Source organism: Elaeis guineensis, chromosome 5, assembly GCF_000442705.2.
Source record: "Elaeis guineensis isolate ETL-2024a chromosome 5, EG11, whole genome shotgun sequence".
Lineage (NCBI taxonomy): Eukaryota > Viridiplantae > Streptophyta > Magnoliopsida > Arecales > Arecaceae > Elaeis > Elaeis guineensis.
In genome coordinates, this window is record NC_025997.2 from 43,036,937 (window position 1) to 43,058,717 (window position 21,781).

The 21,781-nt window shown below is 35.8% G+C and overlaps 1 protein-coding gene across 3 annotated transcripts in view; it reads left to right on the forward strand.

Annotated features, from left to right (window-relative positions):
* The window catches only part of LOC105034387 (protein CHROMATIN REMODELING 5), a 56,953-nt gene extending 36,567 nt beyond the window's left edge, over positions 1–20,386 (forward strand). For 2 of the 3 annotated variants that reach the window (XM_010909529.4, XM_019846986.3), the window contains exons 16-31: positions 113–206; positions 309–433; positions 523–586; positions 1,758–1,970; positions 3,405–3,647; positions 3,853–3,963; positions 4,050–4,139; positions 4,259–4,441; positions 4,560–4,640; positions 5,285–5,524; positions 13,250–13,405; positions 13,524–13,701; positions 13,807–13,988; positions 16,877–17,227; positions 17,319–17,409; positions 19,667–20,386. In XM_010909529.4, the coding sequence (XP_010907831.1) occupies positions 113–206; positions 309–433; positions 523–586; positions 1,758–1,970; positions 3,405–3,647; positions 3,853–3,963; positions 4,050–4,139; positions 4,259–4,441; positions 4,560–4,640; positions 5,285–5,524; positions 13,250–13,405; positions 13,524–13,701; positions 13,807–13,988; positions 16,877–17,227; positions 17,319–17,409; positions 19,667–20,175 (2,911 nt within the window). In that variant the 3' untranslated portion in view covers positions 20,176–20,386. The remainder of the gene's footprint in view (positions 1–112; positions 207–308; positions 434–522; positions 587–1,757; positions 1,971–3,404; positions 3,648–3,852; positions 3,964–4,049; positions 4,140–4,258; positions 4,442–4,559; positions 4,641–5,284; positions 5,525–13,249; positions 13,406–13,523; positions 13,702–13,806; positions 13,989–16,876; positions 17,228–17,318; positions 17,410–19,666) is intronic. The other variant, XM_073257919.1, reaches the window with a different exon arrangement.
* The last annotated feature ends 1,395 nt before the right edge of the window (positions 20,387–21,781 follow it).

The window sequence follows — 21,781 nt, forward strand, 5'->3', positions numbered from 1 at the left end:
CGTCGTTTTGTTGGTTTTCCGTTTGTCCTATCTTATCTTTTGGAGCATTATCATTCATTTTTCATTTGCACCTTAAAATTGTTAATTTAGTTTTTGTTCTTATTGGTGACAGGGCCCTCCTACATTTTCTTGATCCTGTAAAGTTTAATAATAAGGATGATTTTGTTGAGAAATACAAGAATTTAAGTTCTTTCAATGAAATTGAGGTACATCATTTGATTAGTCACCTTGCATTTTCAGTTGTGATTTATGTTTATGTGAATGGAGCAGGACTTCACATGCTGAAGTTTCATTTTTGTTGCTTTTAGCTTGCTAATCTTCATAAGGAATTGAGGCCACACATTCTCCGAAGAATCATAAAAGATGTTGAGAAGTCCTTGCCCCCAAAAATTGAGCGCATTCTTAGGGTAGAAATGTCTCCTCTTCAGAGACAGTAAGCCCTTTCTTCAAATTATGATTTGTTGTAAATTTCATTGTCATCTCTGGGTGTGTAAACTTATGTTTGTGTTCATATTGTCCCAGGTATTACAAGTGGATTTTGGAGCGTAATTTCCACAATTTGAATAAAGGGGTTCGTGGGAATCAGGTATGTGATTTCATATACTGAGATGTTTATTTTGGAGTGCTGAAGCCAGATGTCTGTTGTTTATATGATTGAGTATTTTCTTCAACTTAGATGCAAGATTGATACATTTTGACAACTGAAACATATTTTGCTTGCATGCTGGTAAGATGCTGGGATGACTGTGGATATTGGTATTGAATACTTACATTCTACAAATTTGAAATAGCAGGGTGCAATGCTATTATTAATTTTAACATGCCATACACATTGAAACAAAGTCATCTGCCTAGTAGAAAGTTCTTCAAATATTCTGAACTCTTTCTATCAAATACTTTTTCCAATTTTTTACTGATGAAAATGGCACATTTCTATGAATTTCTGGTGCTCGAGCAAGTCATGATTTTTTGCAAATGCTTTAGAGGATATATATATATATATATTTTATAACCTTCTCGTAAGTTTTCAATCTGATTCTCTGTTTGTTCACTTTTCAATCTGTCATATGCTCAAATTCTTATTAAATAATTTCAAACCTCAAATCGATTATTATGGTAATAGGTGTACTTTATGTTTTCTTTGGTCTATTTTGACTATTGAGCGCTAAGAATTCTTTTACAGATAATTGTCCTGAGATAGATCATATATAATCTGAGAGATATCTCACTGATTGAGGAAAAGCTTACAGTTTAAAGTATGTTTTATCAACAGGATGGTTGCATCAGCCGTTAATGTTGTCTACTCTTTGACTGGGTCCTAACATTCCCTAAGCATGTTTTATGTTTCTTAAACTTGTTATAACTGAACTGGTGGGTTAATCACTAAACATCTAGGAGGGAATCAGATACTTTGATTATTGTTGAGCAGAATTCAAGTATTCTTTGCTTTAAAATTAAGATTTAAAAATTATGAGAACCTCAAAAAAAGAAAAAAAAAAATCTGGAAGCTTCTTTATTGGGTGCAAGCATGTGTTTGGCTCTGATAGGCATGGACACCTTTGTAGGTAATAGAGCAAAAACAATAATGAGTGCATGTAAATGAATCTAGTATTTCTACTTTTTCTAGCTTACCAAATCTTTCAGTAGTGTATATATATATATCTGTCATGTATAACTAACTGTAACATGTAGCGTGTATTTAATGTTATAATAGGTAAAATGTTGATTTGGTACTTCCATTTTTTCAAATCATGCAGGTTTCACTCTTGAATATTGTTGTTGAGTTGAAGAAATGCTGCAATCATCCTTTCTTGTTTGAAAGTGCGGATTATGGATATGGTGGTGACAACAGCACTAGTGATAGTAATAAAATTGAGCGCATAGTTTTGAGCAGCGGAAAGCTAGTAATCCTTGACAAACTACTTATTAGGCTGCGGGAGACAAATCACCGTGTTTTAATTTTCTCTCAGGTTGGTCTGTTGCCTGTACTATGTGTTCAAGAGCATTTTGTATTCATGCAACTTGTTTTGTAAATGTGCCAAGGACTCAGGGAATTATATGCTTTTCTTTATTCTAATTTGTCTGTTAAAACAAATTTGCCTTACATATTAACTTGTGTTTAGTATTTTCTGCAACATTGGTGCTGGAAGGCTGATTTTACAATTATTATCCACCAAAGGAATCCAAAGCGTGTTGTAGCCATTATGGGGCTGCCTCGATCCTGATGGCACTCACTAGTTTCAAATAATTTTGCAATAATTGCACCTGCGCTTTGATTCATTACTACTGTATCCTTCTACAAATCTGATGATAAGTACTTAGAAAGTCCAAGTTCATTATTGTTTGGGCTCTCTATTGGTGATGCCCTGGTGGTTGTGTATTGTCCAAGGATTGAATTGGGTACACAAAGTTTTGCATAGTTGTAAAGACTGCCCATTATTAAACTTTTGGCAATAAAATAAATGGCCATACATAATTTCATCAGTAACTTTGATGCGAGTCCTAGCATTCTATGGATGCTTCAAAAATGTACCTGAAAAATTTGAGTATGCAGTTTTTTTTTTTTTTTTTGAGTAAAACATGCTACTTATTGTTGATGTTGAGAGCCTTGAGGAAAGATAGTCGAAGTTGTGTAGTTTGATCTTCTAGTTATAGCAAGTTTGGAGTTGCCGAGAGAGAGAGAGAGAAAGAGAGGGAATATTGAACAATGCACCTAAATGGTGCCATGTCTGGAGTTTGGTGAAGATCAAGGGGGCCTTTTCAGGTGGTTAGAGCATTTTGTGGGTTGTATGCATTATTTTCCTCTTGTTTCCTCCTGGATAAGTTGTCTTTCTGGGAATGGGAAAATTTGGATGATTCTGCATTGCACACTTCATAACCCTCTCACTGCTTTGATCTGTACACATTAAGAAGTTTATTTAGAAGGTAATGGCCCGTAAGCTTATATTGCACTATATTGGATATAAAGCTAAAAGAATGTAGGATATTATGGGAAGTCACTTCTTTCAAGTAATACTTGTCAGAATGTTTGTGATTTTGATATGAAAATGGAAAGATCAATCTAAATACCATTAAGTTCATTTTGTCCTCTGATTTATATTGTTGTATTTTAGTACTTTTTGCCACATTACAGAAGTATGAAGAACAAACTTACAAAGTTGTCAGAATATTGTCATTGCACTGACTCTTGTCATGAACATTATAAAAACAAATTGGATAACATTCCTGTGAGGCTCTTTGTTAAGTTAGGAGGCTGCTTGCCTAGCATAGAAATACGACCAGAATTTAGCATGATAGCATTTTCTTGTAGTCAACTATAATGCATTTGATGCATAATAGGTATATTTCTATTTTTGAAGAGTTAAAAAATGTATGTAATTATATTTGTCCTGCCTGGCATGCAGATGGTTAGGATGTTGGACATACTTGCAGAGTATTTATCCCTTAGAGGATTCCAATTTCAGAGGCTTGATGGCAGTACAAGGGCTGATCTGCGCCAGCAGGCCATGGAGCATTTTAATGCACCTGGAAGTGATGATTTCTGTTTCCTTCTTTCAACACGTGCTGGTGGGCTGGGCATTAACCTTGCTACTGCAGATACTGTTATAATATTTGACTCAGACTGGAATCCTCAAAATGATTTGCAGGTTTGAAGTTTGGTAGTGTTACTATTTGTTTAGTTGAATACATTCCCTTCCCCCCGCTCCCGGTTATTAACATTTTTATTGATTTCACATAGGCAGATTTTTACCCAGCCAATTAACTACTAGTTTGATGATGTTCTTGAGATATGTATGCAGCATATTGACACAATGTAGTCCTTTTAGTTGATTTTTGATTGGTTGTTTGTAGGCAATGAGTAGAGCGCATAGGATAGGACAACAAGAAGTGGTCAACATCTACCGATTTGTTACTAGCAAAAGCGTGGAGGAGGATATCTTGGAGCGTGCTAAGAAAAAGATGGTAATATTGTTTTATTATTTTTTTTCAGTAGTAAGTTTGCACAAAATGATGTATGTGAGCTTCTTAATTTGTTCTTTTCATTTCAGGTTTTAGATCACCTGGTTATTCAGAAGCTAAATGCAGAGGGCAGACTTGAGAAGAAAGAGACGAAGAAAGGCAGTTCTATGTTTGACAAGGTGAGTTGCAATAATGTCTGTGCACTTAAATAGTTTGACAGATCTTGGATATGCACGCATACAAATGTATTAATTGGGAATTGATCAAAATTTTTGTCCATGCACTTTGTTTGTTGTAGAATGAACTTTCTGCAATATTGAGGTTTGGAGCAGAGGAATTGTTTAAGGAAGACAAAAATGATGAAGAGAGCAAAAAACGACTTGAAAGTATGGATATTGATGAAATTCTTGAGAGAGCTGAGAAAGTTGAATCTAAGGGGGCTGATGGGGAGTCAGGAAATGAATTGCTCAGTGCTTTCAAGGCAAGAAGTTAATATGAAAATTTAGAGCTTTCAAAACTTCTTCTTTTTCAAGCCTATCGTTAAACATGACACAATTATTTGCTTATATTCTATTTTTGGCTTGTTTGTTGCTTTACAGGTTGCCAATTTCTGCAGTGCTGAAGATGATGCAACATTTTGGAGTCGGTTGATACAACCAGAAGCTGTGGAACAAGCTGATGTATGGACTTGTGTCTTAACTTACATATTGTATATCTAGTAGTTGTTTACATCAAAGTTTTAAATCCGGTGGGATTGAGGTGTCCCGGTCTCTCTATGAAATGGGATGCCTTGATGTCTCATCCTATTCTGTCTTCACAGCGGTCTCGATCATACTTCCCGGTAGATATCCTCGATCTATCTTCTTTTCTTCTTTCCTTTGTTTCTTTTTTTCTTTTTTTCCTACCTTCCTTTCCTCTTTCTTTTTTGTCCCTTCATTTCTTTCTTTTTTTCTTTTTCTTCTTCTTTCTCTTTCTCTTTCTTTTCTTCCTTTCCTTTTCTTCTCTTACTTTGTTTCATTTTTCCTCTTCTTTACTATCACTTTTTCCTTTTCTTCATCTTTCTTTCTTTCCTCTTTCTTCTTCTCTCGTTGCATGGATGTGTTGTAGAGTTCTGACCTTGTCCTGGTCCCATTTTCTTGTGGGAGTGGGGCGGGATGGCTGGGATGCCCCCTTTCTCATCAGGATGTAAAACCTTGGTTTACTTTGAATTGATTAGTTAGTAAACTGATCTTGGGGTGATCATTGTTAAACTATTTCTTTTGCTTCCTATGCTCTAGGAGGAATTGAACTTATTCGTATCATTTTTATGTTGTGTATGTTGCAGGAAGGATTAGCACCACGTGCTGCAAGGAATACGAGGAGCTATGCTGAAAATGACCAAGCTGAGAAAACAAAGCGAAAAAAGAGGGCCCTTGAGCCTCGAGAAAAAGCTCAGAAACGTTCAACCAAAGCTGCAGATGCTTCAGTCTATTCATTGCCAATGATTGAGGGGGCAACAGCTCTAGCAAGGGAGTGGTCCTTTGGAAATTTATCGAAGAAAGATGCTTCGCATTTTGTCCGAGTGGTAAAGTATCACTTTCTTTTAGAAATCTTTAATTTTTCTCTGAAAATCTTTTATACTCAGATTAGAACTTGCTAGATCATTTCAAATAATGTCACTATGAATATTTGCAGTGAGTTTTTGATATCTATGTTCTGTATGTGGTAACGTACACTGCAATTATGTCTGACATAATGTCGATATTTTTACATGTATGTATCTTGACATATACATTAAGATATTAAGTACTTCGCTTCTATTCATAATTCACCCTTCCCAATTCCCTCATCTTCCATTGCACCACTACCCTGCTTCCCAGTCCCCTCATCTCTTGATCTCTACTCAATCATCCCGTCTGCTCAGTGGTCCTTTAGTGTTCTGACATTTATCCTTGGTGATCTGCACTCTTCTTTCACTGATTTAAACTCCCATCTTTTCTTCATTGCCATTGTCTTCCACTCCATCCCTCTCCTCTCTCTTTTGCAACTCCCTTCCCCCTACTCACACACTCAGAAATATGCCTACACACCAGTTTGAGGTTTGCTCAAGGATTTTTGTCCTGGCAATACCCATTTGTTCTGTTAGTGTCACATCATTCCCCAGAGAACTTTTTTTGGTATGCCTGCAGGACACCTGTTTGCTCAAGAAGTGGGTCGTCCTGGCTGTCTTGCTTGGCATTGGTTGAGACTGGCTGGTTCGCTAGCTGGGTCACCCGGTAGCACCTGGGACTGCCAGGTCCCTTGCAGAAAAGAGAGCTGTTGTTGGTTTTCTTTTCTTGTGTGTTCTGTCATGGAAGAGAGCTTAGAGAGGAAAAGGGAGAGAGGAATAGAGATGAGAGAAAATGAGAGGATATGATAGATCTGGCCTCCTCTATATTAGTATTATCATGCATCTGCTGATGCTGTCACCCTTTCGCTTTTCTCCACTTATTTAGCTAAAATTCTAGAAAACAAGGGAAAATCATGCCAATATTTTCCTGTTTGGCATGAAATTATGATTTGTTGTACGGTTGGGATTAGCCTGCCTATATCAGAGGCTCAAAAATAATATTTAAGAGTCTACAAAGATCTTAAAATTCTTTGAAACCAACAAAAAATTAAATAATATAAAATAAAAAAAAGCTGTTTGTTGGGATGCCAGCTTGTCTTGAGTGTTGGGATGCATCGCGGTACCGTGGTGACTTGGGACTGGACCAAGATGGAAGCTAGTAACAACTCTTGAATCCTTGGGCTTATTGCATACTTGCCCTCCTAAAGTTACAAAATTTAAATATATTCCGTTTTTTAATCTGTTTTGCATATACTAGATAGCCCTACCATCATGTTCTATTTATTGCTTCTCTCTTGACAGAACTTAGCAAGGCTAAAGTCTATTCTGAGTTGGGAAAGTGCAAAATTGCCCCTCCATTGACCTAAGAATTTGCATACCTCTTTGGCACAACATGACATTGGAGATTTTTGGATGGGGTATAAGTGAAATGGCAATTCTAACATTCAGATATGGCTGGTGAATTTTGAGAGGCATGACTATAAGAAATTCATGTCAGATTTTTTGATGCATGCTTGCAATTTGTACATTTAATGAAGCAAATATGTGGTAAGTCAAACTTTGGATGATATGTGCAGGGGACAAAAGCTTGTAGATGTCTATGGATTCTTTTTTTTTTTTTTTTGGTGTAGTTTTGGATAACCGAACACCTTGTTCCAGTCTTCAACACCAACATCATAAATCACTGATAACCAGTATCTAGGCAATATCATTTGTTTCCATTCAGTTTTGGTTGACAGTGTGAATTTGTTTACATGGTTTATTTCTATATAATATTGTACTAGGAGATCATTGTTTTTGGTGAATTCATATTAGCAATGATCAGGGTTTTAAATTCTATAGAATAGGGCTGTCCCAATTTTCCCGTGGAACAGGATGTGCTATCATCTCATCCCCTCTCGACACTTGGGACTCGGGATATCCCATGATGCACCGATTGTTACAGTGGAATGATGGCAAGACGGTCCTGTCATGGTACTTTGGTTGGTACTGTCTTGTATCCTATGAGATGTCCCACTAGGGTTTGAAACCATACGAATGATTGCTAACTGTTTCAGTGTTTTGAATAGCAGTGGATGCAGTCATATATGCGGATGTGGTCCTCTGGCCACACTACACTTTCTATGCACGGCTGTATATTGGGCCAGGTTGTATATGGGTTGAATAGATTGCCTGCTTAGCATTATCCAACTGCATCTGCATAGGTGTGGCACAGATTTAGTTGGTGGCTAGATTGGGTTATGGGGAGATTGGATGCTACTAGGGCAAACCTTGGCTGCAAATATTGCTGACAATGTTAATTTGTTAGGATTGTTACAGTTATTGCTGTTAGGTGTTATGTACTATCTTGCAAGAAGTTATTATTAGTCATTGTTAGCTTCATGACAATTTTAATTATATATGTAAATTTAAATCCTTATGGAATTAGGATGCAGATATTGAGTCTAGATGCAGCAATAATATCTTCATATTATATATTCTTTCCTACAGTTGTCCCAAATATAACAATTTCTTTCAATACTAGTGGAAGTCATGAAGTTTTGGTTTAATGCCTTAAGGCTTTTGTCTGTTGTTTCACCAAGAGTCTGACTGTGTTGCTATACGTCCCTAAGGTAGTATTTAGTGATCCAAATGAGATCACCACTAGGGGTGGCAAAATATGACCTGACCTGCCAATCCAACTCGATCCACCATAAACATATTTGGATTTGGGCTAAATAGGTTCAGGTTGTAAACAGGTCGATCTATTTAATCTATTTATTATTTGGGTCGCGTTCAAATTTCAGGTGTCCAACCCACTTAATCCGTCTAACTCGTATATTTTTTGGTTTGGACCAGATTAGCTAGTATGCTAGGGCTGTTTAAATAGATTGAGTAATGGGCTGATTAAAACTCCTCGCTCCCACTCGGCCTATGTCGCGCACCGCACTTTTTTCCCAATTCCCTCGGTCCCACCCATCCCATATCCCATCATGGACTGTGGTTAGGGTTTTCTCTTCCCCTCCTTTTCCTTCTTTGTGTCGTTGCTGTTCTGGAGACAATGTCGAGGCAATGAAGCTTGACCATAGGGCTGGGTGATAGAGATCGTTTGAGCCCTCGCAGTCTGGAGGCAATGGAGATCGTCTACCCTCACAATTCGGAGGCAAAGGAGGCGGTGGGCATTGATCGGAGGTCTAGAGCCTAGGGGCGATGGAGGTCCAGAGTCCTCTCCTCTTCTCTTATCGCCCTCAAGGCTCAAACTCCACTCTCGAGAGCTTGATCAAGGGCGGAGCCGGAGGCGACTGAGAGATCTCGATGGGGCGGAGATGGTCGAGAGTGCAGTCAAGGGTGGAACTAGAGGTGGTCGAGAGCTCTAGTCAGATGGAGCTGGAGGCAGCGAGAGCAGGGGTTGGTGAAGAGGTGGCTGAGAGTGCAGCGAGGGTAGAGAGGTTGGTCAGACGGAGATGCGGCGAGGGCAGAGATCGGAGAGGTTTTTTAATTTTTTTCTCTTTGCTTTTTTTTAGAAAAGAGGTCATAAATGGGTTGGGCTCTCTTTTTTTTAACTGGTTTATAAACGGATTGTAAACAGGTCGGATCAGGTAGCTTGTTTATTAAATAGGTCAGGTTCGGATTTTAAAACCTGATTTATTTAATAAACAGGCCAGATTCTAGTTCAGAGTTTTTTTGACTCAATTCGTATCTGACCTGATCCGATTATACCCGATCTGACTTGATTGCCATCCTTAACTACCTCGATGATCTAAGGTCATTGATGATCTGAATCCTGTAGTGATTTGATCATCAGTGATCTAAGATCATTGCATTTGGTAGGCCATGGTCCAATGATTAAAGATCCTCGGATATCCATAAGTAATTTGTTTGGTATTCTATAAAAATCCAAGATCACTGATTATATAATACCAAAACTATCCATAATATATTTCATAAAAATATATTTATTAATCATATATAATATATTATAAATAAAATAGTACTATATTTATTAATATATTAATAATTAATAGATTATGCAAAAATATTTTTATTAGTCTTATATTAATCCTATAAAAATATATTAATTATTATTATAGAATTAATATTTTTATTTATTCTTATATATTTAATATATATATATATATTAAAATGGAGGCCTCTCAGTAGAGAAGCCTTCGTGTGACACGTTGAGATTTAGAAAAAGGGAGAGCTACATGGAGAAATTAAAAAAAAAAGCTCTGGTCTTGCTTTCGCGCTTCTCCTGGAGCGATGGAGAGAGAGAGGGCCACTCACCTCCCCCCTACCGCGACTGCTCCTCCGATACCGTTCACCTTCCCAGATCACGCCCTCGCCTCCTTCACCCCTTGCCTCTCTTTTTTCTAGGCTCGAACCTACGTTGTCTTCATCGTCTCTGGCGACCTCCGCCTCAAGGAACTGGATCGTTCGATTTCCATGGGGAAGGAGAGTACCTGAGGATGGTGAAGGAGCTGGGCTAGAGTGTTGGATGCTCTCTCCTCCGACTTGGAGGAGACGAAAGGATATAAAAATCTCTAACCCTAGATTTCAATTGTTTTCTTGCGAAGAAACCTCGATGAGATATATCTTAAATCGAAGCTAGGATCGGATTTCTCCATGTGAGAGTTGAAGCATTTTTTTCCAATATTCATCTGGCCATGGAGCTCCGTTGCCGATCTACGGTTTCCGTGGCGTTCTTGATCTCTCTCCTTGTCTTGAGCTTTGCCAAAGACTTGTGTTTCACCGAGAACCATCCGTCGAAGAACGTCCAGGTCTCACTCCTATCTCAAGGTCCAAGCTTGAAGCGCTCTCCCCTTCTCCCTGTCACTCTCACCGCCGTTCATAACCTACAAGAGTTTACTTCTCAGGGGAAGCAAGTGTGTTGGAATTGCTGCCAGGAAATTAATACCCTCCGCATCATCGAAGGAGACATTGAGTTCTATTGCTTTGTTTTTTTTTGGGAGAAAGTTCTGGTGCTTTGTTTGATCAGAATGCCAGGGAAAAGATACAGATTTTGGAGAAACAAGAGCTTCACATGCATCAAGGCGCAGTGAAACATATGCAAGGAAGGAACTTCCGGATTGGGTTTATCTTAACAAAGATCGAACTGAGCTTAAGTATTACAAGTCAAGTCGCATATTTGCAAAGAACTGCCCAGAAGGTGTGAGCATCCGAAATGCTTGTAAGTACATGGAGAGTCATCCTTTTTTCTTTGATAAAATGGACATGTTATATTACACACCATAGGGTCATCCAATAGCATCAGGACAGAAATATTCTAGATTATTAAGAAAAATATTTCTACAAAATATTGTTGGATTTTACTTTTTGGTATATCATTAAAGATTTTACAAGGGCTTTATTTTTGCTATCTGGTTAGAGGCAAAGTAAAAAATTAAATTCAAATTGGTTAAATTCAGATTCTGTTTTGTTTGGCTTTAGTAATCAATGGAGTTTTTATCAAATCTTGAATTGGATTTGGTTCAAGCTTTATTCAAGATCAATTTGAGCTTGATTCAGTGATTGACTATATGTGAATTATATCAAACATCACATTGGATTAGATCAAATAATTGTTTACAGGCAATCTGATATGTATTATGATATTTAATATATATATATATATATATATAGATAGATAGATAGATAGATAGATACATACGTGTACATACATATCTACATATACATACATACATACACGTACATACATATCTACATATATATATAGATAGATAGATAGATACATACATACATATCTACATACGTATATATATAGATAGATAGATAGATAGATAATACATATCTACATACGTGTACATACATATCTACATATACATACACACACACACATACATACATATCTACATATGCATATATACATACATACATACATGCATATATACATATACATATATACATATATATGTATGTAGATATGTATATATACATATACATATATACATATATATGTATGTATATGTATATATACATACATATATATGTATCTATGTATATGTGTGTATATATGTACATATATACATATATGTGTGTGTATGTATATATACATATACGTACATACATACATATGTATGTATGTACGTATTTGTATATATACATACATATATATATATGTATACATCTATACATATATACATATATACATACATATGAATGTATATATGTATATGTGTGTGTGTGTGTGTATACACATATGTATATATATATATACACACACATATGTGTGTGTGTCTATATATATATATATATATATATATATATATGTATATGGAGGCTTCTGCGTTGGTAGAGCTTCTATTTAATACATTTATCTGTTGCGAGCCGTGGGTTGGACGCATGTATCCGTTTTTCCTTTGCTTCAATCTGCAAAAAAAGATTTAGTTATCAATTATTAGAAGAAGATATACAAAATTATTTTACTTTAATTTTTTTAAGAAAATATATATCCTTCTTGACGTGCAAGAATTAGATGATATTTTTAAAATATATATCTAAATAGATAAAATAAAATAGATAAATAAAATCAAATATTATTTTAAAAAAATTTCATCCCATGCATCGCATGGGGGTTATAAGCTAGTTAGTTATTAATTCGAATACTTATTTTGATTAGAAAAATAAGGCAAATAGAAGTAATATATTAAATATTTTTTATATAAATATAAAATACAATAAGATATTTTTACTCTAATTTTCAATTATCATTGAATCATAATATGATTAATAATGTATTATAATGTAATATATGTCATAAATATAATATATCATATCCAATATAATATAATATCATATATAGAATATTGATATAATATATTAGCGGTATATTGATATACAATTTTTTTACTAGATTAAGGGATATTTTTGTCCTTATATTTCAGCCCAAGATCACTGCTTGGGGGTGGTTTTGGATTTCCGACCTCGAGAATGGATATTCTATCATTGGGTTGGGGAGTGATTTGAGGAGTGGAGGTGATTTGAAATCACTGCCACATAGGATTGTCATGGTACAATCAAACGTGGTGATTTCATCACCTTCACCTATATCGTCCTTGATTTTGGGTGGATCACCCCATACCAAACACCCATTAATTTCTTAATATTAAGGGATGCTTGCTGTTAGTGTCAATGTTTGGACAACCATGAGTTTCATGGATGCTTCATCTACCTTATTAAACTTGTATTATCTCTTGATTCTATGTGATTCATTTGTTCCTGATTTATTTCCTCCTATTGCTATTACTATTTGATCTGATTATGTCCATCACCTAGGTAAGTTTCTGCAAAATACAGTATGATTATGGTCTTACATATGCCAAATTTTATTTGGTTAACAATCCTCTCTAATCACTTTGCTACTCTTTTGAATGCATATTTTCAACTGTGATTTTTCCACTGCAGCTTTTGTTGTATATTTTTATGAAAATATTCACATTTTTATTAGTTTATGTTCCATGATTTGGTTGTGAGGCAAATAAGCTAGAGTATAAGGTCATTGTTGATGCTTTGAGCAACTTCTAAGTTGAACCATTCAACTGATGCCCCATCTGATTTGGTATTTAAACCAACCAATATCTCCCAGCATCTAACTGTTTTGGTGATTAGAGAATGCATAGTGACCATGTCTTCATTTTCTTTTAATGTATATAGGGTTTTTTTTAGTTTTGACTTCCTTATTCTTAAGTTCTTTTCTTATAGGTCAAGAGGTTTGGAAACTCAAGCCAAATTGACTTAATCGTGGCTGAGGTTGGTGGTATAATTGAAACAGCTCCTCCTGAGGCACAGATTGAGCTATTTGAATTGTTGATTGGTGGTTGTCAAGAAGCAGTTAGAGGAGGAAATATGGATGTGAAGGTTTATCTCATGATATGTCAATGATGTGATGATGATTTTTTTCTCTAATGTGAAAATGAGATAAATAATTGGTTGCATTTCCAGTTTATTTACTTTGCTTGTCTGGTGTTATATGTAGGGAACTCTGTTGGATTTTTTTGGCGTACCTGTAAAGGCATACGAAGTATTAGATCGTGTGGAAGAGCTTCAGCTTCTAGCAAAACGCATCGGACGATACCAGGATCCGGTTTCTCAATTTCGTTTGATAACACAACATAAAAGCCCACAGTGGTCTAAAAGCTGTGGTTGGAATTCAGGTAAATCTCGACTCCCAATTATATGCTTTGTTATTCAGGTAAGATCCTGATTGTTATTCATCTTGTACTGATTAACTGTTATGTTTCTGTTCAAAATTTCATCAGTTGATGATGCAAGGTTGCTTCTTGGAATACACTATCATGGATATGGAAATTGGGAAAAGATAAGGTTGGACCCTAGGTTGGGTCTTACAAGGAAAATTGCTCCCGTAACTCTTGGGGAACGGGAAACTTTTTTACCCCGTGCTCCTAACTTAGATAATCGTGCTAGTGCTCTTCTAGCAAAGGTATGCCTTTCTTAACTCTAGCTTGACTATAATCTTTTATATGGACATGCCCAGCATTTAAGCAATGGTGCTGTATATTCTTCATTTATTCTTTATTCACCTTTAGATAATTGTGCTAGTTGTTTGCTTGATTCGTCATATTATGAGTTTCATTGGTAGAAATGTCTCTGCATAACTTTTTATCTGTATCATGATGATGCAGTTATATATCATGCATGTTACTTGTAGGGGTTGTACAATTATTTGCTTATATGATCGTATGACCTATCAAAAGGGATGATTTGATGGCTTTCTATAATTCTGAAATGTCACCAACATAAGTTGTTATGACATAATTTACTGCATTTTTGCTGATGAACTGTTGAACATCTTCCATCTTGTTTCAAGTTTCCATAATTGTTGTCCGATAATATTATAAACTAATAAATTGCAGATAATGCACAGATTTGTTATGAGTAATTTTGTTTGCTTAGTCTCAGATTTCCTTAAGTTGGAAATAACCATTAGGCCCCTAGTTCATCTGTCAATAGTGGTTTGCTAACTATTCAAAGCATAATAATTGCTTGTTACATGGCCCAGAACATATCCAAGTAGGTTGAAAGTTGGAGAGGAAAATGTGAAATGGCTTAGTAAAAATTTGGTGGGAACTTGACCATTCATATACTATGTTTGTGGACCTTTAACTAGTGTCTGGATTAGATGCATTAAGGGCTTTTCAAAAAGCTAGATCAGTTCATTTGTCTTTTTAAATAAAAAGTAGTGTTTGATATATTTGCAAAACTACCTTTATGCATGGGCTTACCTTGTTTGGAAGGAGCATCTCACAGAAGAAGCTAGAAGTTAGTTTTTCCAGCTTTTCCTAAAAGCACTTTTTTGACTTCTGATCAAAGCACTTTTTAAATGATATCACCAAAGAACTAATGTTTTCAAGAAATACTTTTCTTTCTTTTAAGTGTTACAAAAGTACTTTTATTAAGAAAAAGAGTTTTTTTTTTTTTATTAATTTCAAGAGTTCTTGTTCAACTTGATTTTTGTATTGTTTGAGTACAATATATTAGAAGGTGAGAACCTTGCATGTATATATATATATTTCTATGTATCCTTTCTCAAATTTAAGGGATCATAATATTTGCTACATTTTTCATTAGTAAACATGCAAATATGGCTTTCCAATTTTGTGCATTGATTTGATTCTCAAATTTTGTATGAAATGTAACAAGATATTTGCTTTGATACATGTTAAAAAAATGTGCAAAAAACCCATGTTTTTTTATTCTATTTTCATGAAAAGAAGGATAGTCCCAGTTTGCTTTTTCAAACTTTTCTCTGATTCATAAATTCTATAGGCATGAGCAAGATATAAAATGGTTAAAAATTTGCTATTGAAAAATAGAAATCCCCAAACCAGTATGTTTACAGATCTTCTTAAGAACAATACAGTGAGAGTTGAGTTTTGGGAAATTGCATTTTACCAACCATATTTATCACCAAAGTTATTTAGAAGGAAGAAAATTTATCCAGAAAATCTAGTAAAAATAAATTGTGCATCAAATTTGACCCCATTGGCCAGTTTCAGCTAGTTGCAGATATTCTAGAGCCTTGGAATTTGCCGGAGCCAGCCATAATTAATTAATCAAGAATGGCTGCAATTGCCAGGTCAATATTTAGTTTTTGGTCGGCCTAGGCCAAAGCCAAGACATTTTGGTCTGCTACAATTTGTAACATTGGTTCATTCTTTGAATTTCATTAGGCATTGTGTTAAAAGAGAATATGGAGATTGCAGTTTTAGTGAACATGGTAGAAGAATGAGGTGAGTCTAGATTGATGGTCAAGACATGCTGTAATCAATTTTGATATTTTTTGGATCTAAAACATAGGAGACACCAATAGAATTAGAGCTGGTTATTTGATGCATATTGTAGCAACATAATGGAAAATTTTATGTAATGCCAATAAGGCCTGTAGTATTGCATGCTTAGAATATTGGACGATAATGAAGGTTTAGGAAACAAGTGATCATAGTAGAAATGAGAATGTTGGGATGATCATGGTAATGCTAGAAAGCGTGGAGTAAGAACTCCATTACAGGAGTTGTAAGTTGTGGATAATTGATTGAGATGGTATGGGCATATATAGATAAAGATCTGAGGGGGTATGGTAAGAAAGGGTTACTCGAAGGATATAGGAGGGGAACCAATTGTAACATAGATGGAAATTCTGAGGACGGCTGAGCAAATAAGGATTTATAGAGCCAAGTTCATACTCAAGTGACAAAAGTAATAACATTCTTGTACTACTCTGAGTTGGTTTGACTAGGAGCTTCCTTGAATCCTCGAACCTAGGAACTTGATCTTGATAACTTGTTTTCCTTAATCCAGCTCCAGTAGTTTTTTATCTCCACACAGTTTTAGATTCTCGCATTGCCATTCTATATCTGCCTGTGATGGGCTCATAGTTTCAGACAGAACAGATTAGGTATGCACATCACTGCACGAGTAAAAATGTTTCAGCCTATTTCATGGACATGAGCCTTGTCATTCTTGGTTGTTGATCTGTTTTGATACTGTTCTTACATCTGAGTGGCTAGAAGACCAGTCCATACTTCTTGATTGATAAATAAAAAGTCAAAGCACAATGGAAAAATCCACATGCCTACATATTAAAATGAGACTGTCAAATGTATGAGCTGTTATCTTGGGGGCAATAATGTGTTCAATTAGTATTACACGTACATACTATAATAAATTCCAGTCAGTTGTTGAGTCACTTTGTGTGTATCGCATGTGTATCTACTTTTGCATGTTTCATAAAAATGTATCCATGTGTTCGGAGTGCTTATTTCTTGTGTGGGTTGTGACTTCACTTAGTATTATGTCCTCTCTTTCTAGGAGTTTGCTAGTGTTAATGGAAAGGGCTCTAAAGTTAAGGGATCTCGTAAGATTGCTAATGCTGAAGTAGAAAATGTATCAAGAACATTTAATAGTCGATCAAGAGATGCAAACTCAAAATTGCCTAAAGTGAACCCTAGATCAAACAAAGACCATATTCAGAGACGTCAGAAAGCAGAACCCCGGGTCAAAGAAGAAGGTGAAATATCAGAGTCTGAGCAAGAAAGGTATCAGCAGTTTAAGGAGGAAAAGTGGATGGAATGGTGTGCAGATGTCATGGACGAGGAAGAGCAAACATTGAAACGTCTACAAAGGTTGCAGACTACCAGTTTAGATCTTCCAAAGGAAAAGGTTGGTCCGATTATTTTGTTTAGTCATGTTTTGTAATAGGGCTTTTATCTTGCTCTTATTAATCATTGTTTCCATTATGTACTTTCGTCAGGTTCTTGCTAGAATTAGAAAATACCTCCAACTTATTGGAAGAAAGATTGACAAGATTGTTCAACAACATGAAGTATCATATAAACAATCCCGTAAGTTTCTTCCTTTCAATCTTTGTTGGCTTTTATATAAAGCAGTAATACATACATACATACATACATACGTATGCATGCTCATCTATGTATGTATGCATATATGTATGTATCTATATATGTATATATATATATATGTGTATATATATGTATGTATGTATGTGTGTGTATGTATGTATCTATATATGTATATATATATATATGTGTATATATATGTATGTATGTGTGTGTGTGTGTGTGTGTGTGTGTGTGTGTGTATCTATATATGTATATATATATATATATGTGTGTGTGTATATGTGTGTGTGTGTGTATGTGTGTGTGGGTGTGTGTGTCTGTATCTATATATGTATATATATATATGTGTGTGTGTGTGTGTCTGTATCTATATATGTGTATATATATATATATGTGTATATATATGTGTGTGTGTGTATCTATATATGTGTATATATATGTGTGTGTGTGTGTGTCTATAGAGAGAGATATGTGTATACATACATACATATATGTATGTGTGTGTGTGTGTGTGTGTGTGTCTATAGAGAGAGGTATGTGTATACATATATATATATATATATATGTAATATACATATATGTATGTATGTATGTATGCATGCATGCATGCTTCCTACCTTTAAAAAATATAGTTACATATGATGAACTTCCCTTCCAAGATGCAATTAAATGTGACATTGATGAATTAACATGTTAAACAATTCCATTATGCTGCTGGTTGGGGTGGCAATGGGTTGGTTTGGGTTAGGTCGAAGCTAGTTCAGGTCAAAAAACCTCCCAACCTGAACCCAACCCATTTATATTTGGTTTCAAAAAACTGTGAACTCATACCCAACCAATTTCTTTTGTATAAACCGAGACCCCTCCCCCTTTCCCCCAAAAAAACCCATTTAAAGTTTCATCCATCAATTATATATAACTAAAAGGGAAAGCAAAATATAGAATGCAAATATCACAAACAAAAAAGAAAATATTGTATTTAACTTGCAAGTTATCATCATCAGCTTAAAAGGTTTAGAAGTTTAAGATATATTACAATCAAAAGCTAATCAACTTTGAACTAATAGAAATGTAATAATAAGAATTCAGTAGGCCATAAGAATGAACTTGTTTTGTTGGCCAATACCTCCTTAGTTGCTATCATGGCTAGTGTATTTTCATGCAAGTGATGTTGCTATCTTTGCTAAAATGTGCTTCCTTGTGCATGAGGGTTAGGCTTTTGCATTTTTAACCCTTTATGTGGAAAGGCTTTTTCCATATTTTGAAACCAGACACCTAGGTCAGATGGAGCAACCCCTATATATTGCTATCTTTGCTGCATTTCAAAAATCTGATATCTTTCTGATATATTTTGACTTAGGTTCGGAAGCTAAACCTGAAACCACCCATTGCTAGATGGGTTCATTTCAGGTTGATTCACTTCTAACCAAATTTAAAAATTGCCGAATGAACCTATTTATTTCAAGTGTGTTTTTGGTGGGTTGGAGGGTTGTCTCAGCTTTTGCCACCCCTAGCTGCTAGGCTGTCTTGGTAGGCTTATTGTTTTGCTCACTGCAAATTGGAAAGATAATATTTCCTTGGGGTATGTTTGATTGCAAGGAAATCCATGGAAAAAGAAAAGAAAATTGAGGCTTTTCCATGATAAAGGAACAGTTCTGTAGCAGACTTGTTATACGCTTTTCAAATCTGTTAATTTTCTGATGAAACAAATGGAAGAAGTATATTTTCAAATAAAAAAAATGTTTTCCAGTTAATTTTCCTTGCGACAAAGCATGCCTCTGGGATAATATGAAAATCATTTCACCTTCCGTGCTTCATGCTTTAACTGGGATGAGAGCACAATTTTTCATATAGATAGTTATCTGTGGCTGTTTCTCTGCATGGCAGGTAAGGCTGCATATATCTAACCCTCTCCAAACCTAGCAATGGTGGGAGCCTAGTGCACTGAGCTGCCCTATATCTTTGGCTGTTGCTATAACTAGTGGTTTATAACTTTATATGCTACCTACTTTAGTAGATTTTCATTATATAACATTCTAAGTTGTTATTTTTTATGCATATCATGTATATTTGCACTTTAAATGACTTTGCTCCAATGCCCCTGTATGACATGGTATTCATTAGAATATACTAGTTCTCTTTCAGCTATGTAGGAGTTCCTTTCTGAGCAATCTTATGTTGCTTAATATTTTCAGCCATATAGAAGGAAATGTTTATCTTATAATTATTTTCATTACAGGAATGACAATGAGATTGTGGAATTATGTGTCCGCCTATTCAAATCTGACTGGTGAAAGGCTATATGAGATATATTCGAAACTTAAAGAGGAGCAAGCTGAAGTGGGTGTAGGACCCTCCCATCTCAACAGTTCTGTCCCAGGCCCTGCTGATAGAGACAGTGATACAAATCAGTGCCCTCCATTCAGCAATGACTTGCGGAAAAGGCCGAGACCTTACCAGTTTCCATCCCAACCTTCAGAAGCATTTCATAGGAATCACACCTCAGGAAAGACAGAAGCATGGAAACGTCGGAGAAGAACAGACATCGACATCGACAATCAGTTCCAATCCCAGCCCCCTTATCAACAGCCCATCATAAGTAATGGGAACCGCATACCTGAACCAAGTAATTCTGCAGGGATTCTTGGTTGGGGCCCAGTAGAGATGAGGCGATTTGGCAATGCAAGACCCAGTAGAGCACATCCTGGCCGCTTTCCTCCAGGAGAGGGTCACATGTCAGAACTCTAATTCTCTAACAGTCCATCACCATGATGATGATATTTTGTTGTATGAGAAGGCGAAGCTGCTTTCACCAGGTGGCTGCTACCCTGCAGTTAAATTTACTCAAATTTTTTTCTCGAGGAAATAAGGGTTTGCCGATCCCATTTTATGATATTGAGGACCGGTCTGAAGCTGCTGTTCCATGTGGAGAAAGTTTTGTGTCACAAAATGGTGACCATATGAGAGATCCATGCCTAGGTTCTTCTTGCTAAAGCCAAAATCCGCTTTCAAGAGTTGAAGAGGAAGGATCTGCAAAAGTTTTGGCAGGGTGAGTTCGGTAATCTATACAACAGCAGAAGGTTTTAGTTGAAGTATTCAAGAGTGTTGCTTCACATGAACAAATTTGCATCGATACATGTACCAACCCTTTTCACATTGGAATATGCTGAACAAATCCTATAAATTAAAAATTTAGTTGATTCTTGGTTCTTCATGCCAATGTTGGCACTGCAATGATATACTTTGATAAAGTTGTATAGCTGTTTGACTTTTTGTTTTACAAGTTCATATTTTTGGAGAATTGAGACTGATCTGTTCGTCAAACTGATATGCCACGAAATCACATTTTGAATTATCATTTATTCTTGCATGGAAAGATTCTAGGTGCGTCTTGTACTTCATTGTTCAATTCTAGAATGCTGCAGCGGTGGCATGGTTTTTCTGCAAAGAACTATAGTAGCTCATGAACTTCTTGCTGTCACAGAATTGATACCAATCTTTGGTTCAGCCAATAATGCATATCGTGCCAAAGGAGATCAAGTTTTAATCACCAAGTCACCATATACTCAAACATGAAAGAGTTATATTTCTTACTTTCATTTTCTTTCTATATTTTGGATGACAGTCGTTGGAATGACATGTGATGCTAAGAGGAATCATTCTGTGGCTTGATCTTGCCTGGATCATAGGTCTAATCATGTTTTCCATTCAATTTCAGGTGGGGTGCTATGTTGGCTGGGGAGGAAGGACGCCACCATGTTTTCTATCATTTTAGGCAGTATCCTGTGCAGGCTTGGTCTGAAGCTCAGCCTTTTTTTTCTAAAGGGCAGAGAATGTCATCATTGTGCAATTTTGCATTGTGAATGTAGTAAGAACGAGATGATGTATGGATTTTGGAGAATCTTTTTTTTTTTTTGGGAGGAAAGAGAATTAATAATATCAAACTAGAAAATTTCAAGCGTAGAAGGAGATCAGTTAAAGGCAGAAGTTGTATATGTGTGATCAAGATTAAGTTGAAGGCCAGGCTTTGGTTGATTTAAACTATTCTATTTTAATAATTGTCTATAATAAATGTATAAATGTGCTGTTATCTCTTTGGCTTAACCTATGCCTCGAAGGTGAGGAGAAGTCTTGTACCTTGTAAACTCTTTCCAAGTTGCGTTGGAAGCGTTTTTTTTTTTTTTTTTTTTTTCTTTTTTTGCGGGAAACGAGATGATGAAGACAATTGTACCAACAAAGCTTTTGGCCAATAATGCAGGGAACCTGCCTAGGTGTTATCTCGTGGGTGGCATTTCAAACCATTGTTGTTACCTTACCATGTGCAGATTAGTTCTTAAATGAGCTTGGTGCAAGA